Below are 12,709 nucleotides of genomic sequence, written 5' to 3' on the forward strand. Positions count from 1 at the left end.
TAAATTTAAAGTAATTATAATTGATATATAAGTATTAAATGTAATTCAATATGATAATTACAATAATGTGTAAAACACTAAGAAATAAAAATAGAATAGATTGGGCTTCCAATGGGCAAATACAAGCCTAAATCGTTTTCATAACTTAATGTTGGAATTTTCTTAGCATCTTTTACCAAGAGAGTTTCAGAAAACTGGGTAAGAAAACTGGATAAGAAAGGGTAAGAATGATTTGTGTGGGTCCTTCGTAGAACTGATTTGGGCCACAATGGTCCAGGAGCCTAGGCAATATTAGTCGAACAGAAAAAAAAAAAAAAAAAAAGCCAGTTAAAGAGAAAAACATAACTTTTAAAAATTTTTGTTTAAATTTTGTAATAACTCCTCATCGCCATCCCTCAAACTAAAGAAAAAGTTTGGGGGCAGATGAAGAAATACATGAACCACATCACTCAGAAATGAGGAAACACCTCAGTACACTATATTCCTTCACTATTTTTTCTCTAATCATTTACTTTTTCCTGCCTCCTTCATCTTTTTCCGTTTCCTTTAGTTGTTCAATTTTGTTGCATTTGTCCTGTCTTGGGAAGGGAGAAGAAAGGATTCTCTCTGAGAAGAATATAGAAAGGAAAATGTGTCAGTATGATGGAAATATGTATTAGACTGAGATTTGTTTGCAATTTTCTAGATTTTGTGAATAGTTACTATTTGTTTTTAAAATGATTATAACATATGCTATTACTTTTGAGTGACCCCTTTTACACATCTCAAAGTATTTGAATTTTCCTTTGTAAAATTCAAAAATGTCAAGGTTAAACTAGTGATTCAATGGTAGAGAAAAATCCCAGTAAAAATGAATAACAATGATATATCCTTGGCTTTTTTCACTTTAATAAGTTTGAGGGCAATCTATAATGGCCTAGAAAACCTATATCTTACTAAAATTCTACATAATTTTATCAATCTAGGCTTAAACAAAAGGAAAGCAGTTCATTTCATTATAAGCCCAAAATAACTGCATTATTTCCTTTTATAATTCTAAAAGTCCCTCCTTCTCCATGATAAGCCATCAAGATCACAATTAAGAATAGGCTTATTTACAGAAAATAATGCTAAACTTGGGGTCACTTTTTTATATTACCAGGAGATATCGTTTCTTGTATAATATAAATATTAAAACTATATAAGATAAAGATGAAAATTTTAAAGAGGCAGTCATTGAAGGAAAAAACAGTGACACTCATATTTGCTAAGACAGTGTCCTTTTTTGATACAATTCACTTCTAAATTCTGTTGGTAGGGAGTTTAGTTCCCATTTCTACTGGAAAAGCATTTTAGAGACATTGTACAGACATTGTAGTCTGTACAATCTCTTTATTTTCTTGAGCATTCTAAAGAAATAACACATACACTTAGGGAAAAAAGGGAACTAAAAAGAGAGTGAGATGAAACGTTTTTTCAAACAGCACACCTCTACCTAGAGAATTTTTTTTTCTTTTTTCTTGGTTAAGTCCAAAGCCCCTTTGGTCAAATAAGTGGAATTGAGAGCATTTGGTTTTTCAGTTCTTTAGATTGGTTTTTAAAACACTGAATGTTTGCACAAGAAAGATGTGGGGGAACTACTAATGGAATGTTCAGTGTGTACAAACTGGCTTTAAAAAGTGTGAAATGAAAAACTGGAAATGTTTATTACTCTGTTTTAATTTTCAAAAATAAATCAATATTTTAGTGCATGGAATGAATAAAATGTATTTGAATATGATTAATTGGCAACAACTTTATAATTTACAAAATATAAAAAGTAATTCTTAGAAAAAACACTAATACATAAACACAATTAGTAATTGTCTAGTATTGAAAATGTGAATGAAAGAAAAATCTTACTATATTTAAGATATGGTAGTCAAAATTTGCATTACTTAGAAGTAATACAAATAAATGATGGCTTCTATTTCTTCTCAATACCCTTATGATCCACATTGCTGAATCAAAATTATGTCTCTAATGAAATGTAAATTTGGAAGAATGAAGTAAGATAATTATTTGCTTTAGAAATATTTGAAGAAAGTCATTTTAAAGACATATTTTATACTGTCAGGAAAAATTGTTACACTTGTATCACTTAAGAAAACAACTTACTTCGAGGAAAGCGAGGTGGGTTATCGTTGACGTCCGTTAGGGTCACAGTGACTGATGTAGTTCCTGACAGTCCTCCATTTTGACCAACCATATCCTTTGCCTGAATAACAAGCAAATACTGGTCTTTAGCCTCTCTATCCATGTTTGGAAGGGCAGTCTTGATGACTCCTGTAAAATTTCAAATCCCAGTAAAACCCATCATGAATCACTGCATTTATACTAACAAAGAATACTGATACAAGTAGTAAGTCGCTCTTGAGTTGTTGCCTTCTGTTGTTTCATTTGTTTACTTTAAGTAATTTTACTGTTTATTAAAGAACAAAGGAATATGATAGTTTTACACAATGTTACAAAACAGAGAAAACATTATTAATGTGGTTTCCTCAATACTGAATAAAGAGGATTATCTTTAGGTTTCAGGGAAAAGCGGTTAAGAAAATAACAATTTATAAATAAATAAAATGGCCTTTTACCTAGAATAATGGACAATCACCTGTAAAAGTACACAGCAATGAACTTGTCCTTTCCTTCCATCTCAACAGCTTATAAAAATGTATAACCACTTATTATCAGTTTTCAAGTTAAATAATATTCTTACTATCCTTAGCAACAATACTTTTGTTTAAATCTGAGCACATTAGCTCTCAAACACAAACATATACATACATCGGCAACAGATCTGTATTTTAAGCATTCAAATTACACTTATTTGAGAAGTCCAGGTTGCTTATTTATTTTTTGATATTACTCATTTATTCTCATACACGAACCATAGTTGGATGCTATTGTCATGGTAATCCAGGCTCACTTTACATAACACTTTCAATGAATCCTTATGTGTGTCTATATATTTTATAATTGATCTTTGAAATATTAGAATAAAAATGAAAAAAAATCATGTACAAATTAGGTCCAGGTGGTAAATATCTAATACATATTCTTCTTAGAGCCACAATGATTTTATGGATTTTTCATGTTTGCTCTTCAATACTTCTATTAACACTAATTTATAACAAAGCAAATATTGACTTCCCTAATACTGTCACCAAACATAAACAATCTTTGTGTGAGAGTTCTGGGACATATCTCCACCTTTTCCTTTTCTGTTTTGTTTGTTTGTTTGTTTTTGCTGTTAATCATCTTTATTTCTGTAACTCTTTTTTTAAAACTTGAGCATTACTTATTTTGAGCATGACCAACGCATATTTCATTTATATGAAAAATATTAATAAAACGAGTTATTTTTAGAAAAGAAGTCCCACTTACTTTTATGTTTTTTAAAAAAATTTGATTCATCTCTCATTTTTCCTTCTAATATCAATATGTGTGTTATCGTCTGTGCATATTTATTGTGATGGAGAGAAGTCTATAACCCCTCAACTAATCAGTAAAGGAAACACTGCAGCCTCATCCTCTCATGGGTTTGCTTAGTGGAATTATTTTTGAAAGGAAATACAGCATCGTTAAGATAGAAGTCTGGTAGTCAACGTTTCTCACTTATTTTTCACACATCTAATTGTCTCTTTATAAGCGAGCCTATAAATAACACCTTTCCAAGGCAGAAATCATCACAAAGTTTGCAAATCAATGCAGGTAGGAAAGGTAATTTCCAAATGCTTCAACTATTGAACATATTTTTGACAAGAATAACATAATTGGGAAAAGCTGATTTGAAATAAGAACACCCACTAATAATAGATTTCTACTTGTATGGCATTTGCTCGCTTTTACTTTTAAGTAAAAACTGTCTAAATTTGGGAAAGCATTCTCATACATTGGATTTCATTTGTGTTTTGTCATGTATTATATAATTGTATATGTAAATACACGCACAGAGAGAAAATGGTTAATATCATATTACTGAACTAGTAAAGTCTAGTCTTGACCAACTGGATACCTCTAACTCTGTGAGATTTTCATGCTTACTAATAATCAATAATTTTAAGTCACATAGGCTTAGCAAAAAAAAAAAAAAAAAAAGAAATTCTATCTATGGGCTCTTTGGAAAAGACATTGGCTCGTATTTTAGGCTTTGTGAATAATAATTTTTCTATAACTATATCATCTGACACCATAACTCAGAACTTTTCATTTATTTATAATCCATGTTCACAAAAAGCATTGTGCATGTGAAACATAAACTTATATTGCTATTGTTCAAAGCTGTTTTTAAGTATAGGAAAAAAATCTGATGATCCAATATCTATCAGCCTCAGATGATTTTTTTTTAATGCATATTCAGCTACTATTGAATCTTTTTAAAAATTTGGTATATGTACCTCATGTAACAGATGATAGCCATTACTGAAATCTTCTGCACTTTAGGGAAGGAATGGAACATGGGTTCTGCATACTTAGGCTTCAAATTACCCTCAGGAGTCTAGACAACCACATAAACCCAAGGATTAATAACCAGGGGCTGGGGAGATTCACACTGTGAGGGCTCAACTCTTTAGGATTGTTCTCACTAAAACTAAATAAACGTTTCTGGATATCACTTTGACTGGACTACCATTCCAAGGGGAATCTCAACATTGCAAAACCAGCTTCCTCAGGGATCTTGTTAACTGAGGAAGTACCTTCTCACAGTAACCAGGATCTGGGTCATCTGCACTTGCAACTCCCAAAGCCCTTCATGCCTCCTACTCTCTCTATTACAGCCTTTATTGTTTGTAGCTATTCCAAGAATTCTAAAACCATACAATTAGATATTAAAGAACTTGGTTTCCTTATGGTTTTTATGTACTTAATAATATATATATAGAGGTAAGTGATACCAAACAGTCAAGCCCCCAAATTGGGACTTAGCCCAGGAGGTTCTTAGCTTTGCCCAAGAAAGAATTCTAGGCTAATCCAGTGGGTTTTGGATAGCAACTTTTATTAAATGGTACTGCTGTTTGTGGAGCAGTGCTAACTTATAGTCAGTGTGCCCAAACTCTGCAATCTATGGTCTCTTGGCAAAGTTATTTATACTTATGTAAACCCAATTTCAATTACATGCAAATTAAGGAGTGGGTCAATGCAAATTGAGGGGTAGATTATTTAGAAATTTCTAGGAAAGAGGGAAGTAACTTCCAGGTCATTGCAACGGAGACTGGTGGTAACTTTCAAGTTGTTGCCATAGTATTTATAAACTGTCATGGCACTGGTGGGAGTGTCTTATGCCAATGAGCAATGAGGGCAGTCAGGGACTGCTTATGTTGACATCTGCTGGTTCCTGCCAGTTTCTTCACTTTATCCTGTCTGAACCAGATCCTATTTTGGTCAACAAGGTTGTGACCAGAAAATAAGTCCTGCTGGTCTCCTACCTCATAACGACCATGAATGAACTAAAGCCATTTGGTATGGCCATTACCAAAATGGAGCAGCCAATGAAGGCAGCACCATTGAGACATGGACAGGAGAATCACACAACAGCAAAAACTCATTTCAAATACATGTAGTTTGGCTGTTTGCTTTGCTTTTGTTCTAACATAACTAATTGGATATCATGTTAGCTCTCTTGGCAACTCCTTTAAAGATAATTATTTTTGTGTGATTATTCCCTAGTGAATGAGAATAATAGATATAACTGGTAATGAACTGAATATGTATTTATGTAATCAGTTTCTGTCAATATGTATTCTTAGTATTTAAAATATCTCAGTGATGCTTGTGACTAATATTAACTTATTCTGTTTTACATTATATCAATGAGTGCTATGTTACATGATGTTTAGAAATATAGTACATATTCAGGAAAAAAATCCAATATGATGTTTTGCTAATGAAGACAACTGAATATTTTAATGCAATGTGATCAGCTGTTATGCTATCTCCCCCATGTACATTCTGACTGGATAACAATGATCACTTCTGTAAATTTATTCTGAGTCCTAACTGCCACCTTCTTTCCCTTGGACAGCTCCTGTTGCAGCAATTCACCAATTATAATAAACTCAACTCATTCTGTAACACATTGATAACTACTGAAATTAAAAAAGAAAAAAACTCAAAACCTTATAGCATACAAAATTAACTAAAAGTAAATTAGAAATAAAATGGAGAATGGGATGTATAAACATCCTTAAGTATGTGCATCTTTGAGACTTGAATTGCATTGTGAAGATAAATGTACCACTTTATATTTTAAAAATATCATGAGTGCAATACATTGTGAAGTCTTGTGTTACATATTTGTAGAATTACAGAGACGAATACAGATTGGGGTCAAGCAACACTCTTTCTTGCAAATGTAGATGCTGAGGCAAGAAGAAACATCCTGAACAAAGCAGTTTCAAATTAAAAAAAAAATTCATGATGCTTGAAAGTTAAATTTCAAAGGAACTTAGAAACTGAAATGAGCACAAATGTTTCAGGCTTGCTTTCTATTTTTAAAAATATCCTTTGATGATAATCGTTTAAATACTGGAATACAAATTATAAATGAATTTCATATAATAGGCAATAAAATCAAGTATGGCACTTTTATTACAGACATTTATCAGTAAATCAAATATGAAAGAAATGCACAGACCTGGCTATGCAGAAACTATGTTACTGATTAGCTGAGAAAACTCTTGGGAGGAGGAACCTATTTATAAAACAAAATCACAAAAGTTTTTGGATGCTCATTTTGTTTTACACTTAAGATAAAAATCTGCTAATGAGTTTCTATTGCTTTCTAAATTTTGTGCCTAAGCTCTGTATTATTTGACTTGTCTATCTGGAGTGTAGATATGAAAGAGCTATAAAAAGATGGAGAAGAGCCAACAACAGTGAAGTAGTAAAGTTGGAAGCTTCTGGAACATCAAAGAATTCCAGTGCTGGAAGAAAATGAAGAGTCATTGAGGAAGGGACTCTTTTTGCAACCTGTGGGGGATGTTCTCAGCAAGCTTTCAAAAGACACAGCACTCTTGTATAGAATGAGAACCGGGAGTGTGTGAAGAGTGTAGTTGGAAGGGGTCACTTGTTATGGCAATACCCTTTACATAAAATTATGATGTAATAGGTATGCATGCAACACATAATGCAGCCACCACGTAATCATACTTCTTATGTCTAAAAAAGAAGTCCTAAATGACAAATGATGTTTAACACTCAATTCATTTTCCACGGCTTGCTTCATGGCCAGGTGAGCTGTACCATCATTCTCACCCTGTACTTAGTTTAAAGCTCTGCTGCTGATGTCTTCAAATCCTTAATCATTTAAGAATAAAGGACCTGCATATTCATTTTAAGTTACGAATTAGGTAGCCAGTCCTCCCATATATCACATAGACCCAAAAAAGGTATCTGTTTGCTTGCAGGTTACAAAATAAATAGATACACCTTAGAATGATCCTAAGTATGTTTAATGGAATAAATGTAATGTCCGTAATCCCCTAGTAAGTTTGTGGACATTATGAAGATAGGTGTTGAGAAGTTTGAAGGGAATGTGCTTTACCTTGTTTCCAGTGTCATGCTACCTTGCTTGTTAAAGTCAACTGTCAACACTGGGTTTTGCATTCTACTCACATTCTAGCTTGGGGAAGGAGAAACTGATGCAGAAAACACAGTTTCCCTCTGGTCATTCAGCCTGTAAATAGTGCTATAGATGAAAATTTGTGCTCTGAGATTTTAGTCATGTTATTTTCTTAGAAATTGAGAAGAAGAAATTTATAGGAATGCACCTAACGGTGATGGCTTGTGTCTATGGTTACATAATTTTTATTTAGCATAATTTCAACATTTTTCCTGTCAAAATTTTACTTGCTGACCCCAAATCCCTCAGATTTGAAGGGGAAATAATGTTATTTCTCACATATAAATGAATCAGACAGACATCAGGAAAGGAAGACTAACAAGACTAAGTGAACCTTGATTTACAATTCCCCATGCCCTTTAGGTCTGAAAACTTTCCATTTCTGTCAGAAAAACATGTAACTTATTTTTTCTCACAAGAAATGTACTCTACATATTATAAATTAGCAGAGAGGACAAAGATGCCCAGAATATCTCTGCATTAATGACCATGTAAAAAGAAGTTCCAGTGATTACCGCAATTACAGTATTAAAAAAAAAACTAAACTAAACTTTCCTCTTCTCTTGAAACACACAATCCTTTCAACTCGGAAATTAAAATCAGGTTTGAAGTATTAATAATGTAATCCTATGACATATACCATTGTCTAGTTGATCAACCGGTAAGGCTTTATCTCCATAATGTTACATGGAAATCCTGTTATTCTGCAGCAAAGCCAAAATAACAAGCCAATCATTAGTAGCAGCAAAATATTTAATCCTTGAGCTTAATACACGCTATTTTTGGACAAGTTATATAAGACAGGAACGTATGATTGTGAGCAAATTGTCAGGAACTTGTCAATGTCTTTTTAGGTTGTCAAGAGTAGGCATAGAAGGGAAGAGGTGGGTGTTTGAATTTAGGTTTCTCAGATCTGTCATTCAGTCAAACAGAAGCACGCTTTCCACATTCACAGGATTCATACCATAAATCAAATACTTTCATTTACTTCTCCTTTAATACTTGCTTAATCATGACTGTTTCTTCCTTATTAGACCTTCCATGTGGTTTCCAAGCCCTATCTCTACACTGGTATAAAATATGCATTCCATCTCTATGAAAGCTCTAATGAATGAGCTAAGATTGAATTTACTTCTCTGTTCATGCACATTACAACGGTCATTCCCAAAAGGTGTTCATGAGAATAAATGAATATTGCTCTTTTTGTAAATATGAAAAACAGGATCAATGGCATTAAAATATTCATTTAGGATTACAGGTACTGATGAATATTCATAATCATAAATTTATATATTTGAATAATTCCAACTCCATGATAAAGGCAAAATTATTTTTCAAAAGAGAAAATGTGGATTTTCACAGTGATTTAAAAAATCAGTGACACACATCCACTAATATTCACACCCACCCACCCTTCCCTACACACACAGGACCGGAAAAACTGAATTCATTAAAATATCAATTAATAACCAAGATAACAATGTCCCATGTTATAGTCTTAATGTAAACAGTTTCAGCTTAAAAGCAAAACAGAACAAACCAACTACATATTCTATCCATACCACTTTTCAACCCAGTAAAAATTGTTCCCCAAAATTAAAAAATAGATATATTTAGTTTAGTTTTTGATTTGGCAGATCATCACCCTAACTGTTATGTTTAAACTAATTTCCCTGAGAAAAATAACATCTGGAAGAATAAACTGAAACTACTACCTATTATATTACATGGCAGAGAGGTTTCTGCTTGAGATGTAAAGATTACCATGTATAATTTCCTATGTGAATGAAAACACAAAACTAAACACAAGTAAAACTCTGAGGTAAAGTATCAAAATTTTCTTAAGCATTCAGGAGATAGAAACTGAAATACTTTTGAATCTATAGCATTATTTTTAATTTTAAGATACTGATGAATAAAATAAAATATTTTAAATGGTGATAAATCCTCAATAATATGATGCTTACCAAAGTAGACATATTGAGAGAAGCAGAATAAAATAGTATGTTATTAGTGTCAACTATATTTAGAAATAATAATATTAATTGTAAGAAACAAATTATAACTCAACAAGTAACTCTACAAGAATGTCACATTTCAATTTTTACCTGTCTTTGGCTCCACTGAGAAGTACGGTTGTCCTTGCAGAATACTGTAGACCACTCTGGCACTGTTGCCATACGTAGGATCATCAGCATCTGTCGCTGTCACTTGTACCACTGAGGTCCCTAGATGCCAATCCCAAAGCCACTGAATTAAAAACTCCCAAATACCACAAAACAAAATAACTTACAAAATGTTACTGATTCCACATTAAGCATATTTGAAATTTTTCATTTATCTTTTTCAAGGCACATAAAAAATTGACACAGTATTATTTTAAAATAAACCAGCTCCAAAGAAATGATAAATATTAACAAAACCCTTGAAATATTTAAGGGATAAGAAAATATTCTGGCAAAAAAAAAAAAAAATATACCATCGATGATGCCCATTAGGCTGGGATATACTCCGAATCGGATGGGACTGAAACTTTAGGTGTCTCATCCATTGGGCTCAGGTAATATATTTTCATCAAGAGCAGCTTCTGTAAGACTCAATCACTGTCTAGAAAACAGCATAACAACAGCATCTTGGACACTTGAATCATTGCAGGTACAAAAATGTTATAGTTAAGATGATCCAGATAGAAACCAAAATGTCATTAACTGACAAAGAATATTTGATGCACCTAACTGGATATTAGGTGGCTACCCTATCTCCTTGGGATTTTTAAAAATTTTCTCTGCCAATTGATTTAAAAACAAAACAGGAAATGAAAATTTAAACCAAACCTCTTGTAAAAGAGGAAAGCCATGGCAACTTTAAAAATTGCATCGATAGTTTTTTGGTTGTTACATATGATGTACAACATATGATGTTACATATGAAATGTTGTATTCTTTCTTCATTTACTATGTATTCACACATTCAGTATGGAAAGCATTTCTTCTGATCTGTTATTTTTTTCCATTTGGAATGTCATCTTTAAAATATCAGAAAGACTCATGTTTGCTTAGTTTATATATTTAGTTATATATTATCATTTAGTAAATATCCTGTCTTTTAAATATGGAACAGGCCCCTTTCTTTATGTATTCTTTAAGGTCCTAGTTTGTTTCAAATAATTTCCTGAATATGACATTTTAAAGCTTACATATTTTTAGATTGACTTCTATGTAAATATCTTTTTCAAAATGCCTTAAGCAAGTCATTAGTGTCCATTTTGCTATAAATCCACTTTATTTTCTATATATATTTCATTGTCAATTCCATTTTCTTTAAAATTATGTGGAAATTATGAAAGTTAAGTGTACAACATTATTCTTTAAATCCCAAAGTTTTTATTTATTTCATTATATTTTGAGACGGAGTTTCGCTCTTCTGCCCAGGTTGGAGTGCAATGGCACAATCTTGGCTCACCGTAACCTCCACCTCCCGGGTTCAAGTAATTCTGCTGCCTCAGCCTCCTGAGTAGCTGGGATTACAGGCATGCGCCACCATGCCCAGCTAAATTTTGTATTTTTAATAGAGATGGGGTTTCTCCATATTGGTCAGGCTGGTCTCGAATTCCCGACTTCAGGTGAGCCGCCTGCCTCGGCCTCCCAAAGTGCTGGGATTCCAGGCGTGAGTCACCACACCCAGCCTGAAGTTTTTTATTTTATGGACTTAGATGATTGTGCCCTGCAGATGTCTGGTGGGGCCACAGTGGTAAATAATGTGTATTTTAAAATCTTTTTTAAGAATTAAATTTTGAATATTTTAAATGTTATAATAAATTACATTGATGTTCTCTCTTTCCTCTATATGTATCAGCTTTACAATATTTATTTTGGTAATATGCCTAAGTATGATTTTGCTACTTCATTTTAAAAGAAAGAAAACAATTTTAAACCAAATAATAAAAACTAAACTTCAGTAAGTTTGGCTGTGAACAATAATACTTTTTTTTCTGAAAAGTTCATTATCTCATTTAACACATATAGACACACAAACCAGATAACACACACACATATTCACAAATAAATTTAAACTTTCCATGCCTGTCTATGTTCTTCTGGCAATAAATAAAATATCTTAAAGGCTTACTAGTGTGTTTAAAATTTTAGGATTAGTTAACATCTAATAAAAAAAGATCCCTGGATATTAAACACTGAAAACTTGCATGGCCTATATCATACTATTTGATGGTTATTATACTTGGTTAGACTTAAGCACTTTGATTAACTGTAGTGTTTGATAAACTGTAAGTCCATACAACATATGTTATGTAGTTTAGGTATTCCATGTTCTAGGTCCCAATTTTTATAATAATTGTCTGAATCAGTGTCAGATAAACCCTGAAGATATCTGAAAATAATTTTCTAAGAAAGTTCTGAACCCATTTGAATCAGCCAAGTAAATAACTTAAATATACATTATTTAAACACTGTGATATGGGCCTGGTGCAGTGGCTCACGCCTGTAATCCCAGCATTTTGGGAGACTGAGTCGGGCAGATCACGAGGTCAAGAGTTCGAGATCATCCTGGCCAACATGGTGAAACCCCATTTCTACTAAAAATACAAAAATTAGCTGGGCATGGTGGTGCACGTCTGTAGTCCCAGCTACTTAGGAGGCAAGAGAATCTCTTGAATCCGGCAGGCGGAAGTTGCAGTGAGTTGAGATCATGCCACTGCATTCCAATCTGTAAACACAGTGAGACTCTGTCTCAAAAAAAAAAAAAAGGTATTGTGACATGAAACAGCATGACTATTAATGACTATTATGCACACTTAAATAACATAAGTTATTTAACTTATAACATACATTAAGTATGCATAATAGTCATGCTGTTCCATGTCAGAGTGCCATCAAAATCAAAACGACAGTGCACTATTAGATTTTTCTTTCTTTTTTTTTTTTTTTGAGATAGAGTCTTGCTCTGCCTCCCAGGCAGGAGTGCAGTGGCGGGATCTCAGCTCACTGCAATCTCCGCTTCCCGGGTTCACACCATTCTCCTGCCTCAGCCTCCCGAGTAGCTGGGACTACA

At 32.9% G+C, this 12,709-nt stretch overlaps 1 protein-coding gene across 2 annotated transcripts in view; it reads right to left on the reverse strand.

The window, feature by feature from the left end:
- The window catches only part of CDH7 (cadherin 7), a 133,098-nt gene that overhangs the window by 62,176 nt on the left and 58,213 nt on the right, over positions 1 to 12,709 (reverse strand). For both annotated transcript variants that reach the window (XM_023224193.2, XM_023224192.3), the window contains exons 4-5: positions 9,748 to 9,867; positions 2,137 to 2,304 (exon numbers count right to left, since the gene is read on the reverse strand). In XM_023224193.2, coding sequence (XP_023079961.1) covers positions 2,137 to 2,304; positions 9,748 to 9,867 — 288 coding nt within the window. The remainder of the gene's footprint in view (positions 1 to 2,136; positions 2,305 to 9,747; positions 9,868 to 12,709) is intronic.

Source organism: Piliocolobus tephrosceles, chromosome 18 (assembly GCF_002776525.5).
Source record: "Piliocolobus tephrosceles isolate RC106 chromosome 18, ASM277652v3, whole genome shotgun sequence".
Lineage (NCBI taxonomy): Eukaryota > Metazoa > Chordata > Mammalia > Primates > Cercopithecidae > Piliocolobus > Piliocolobus tephrosceles.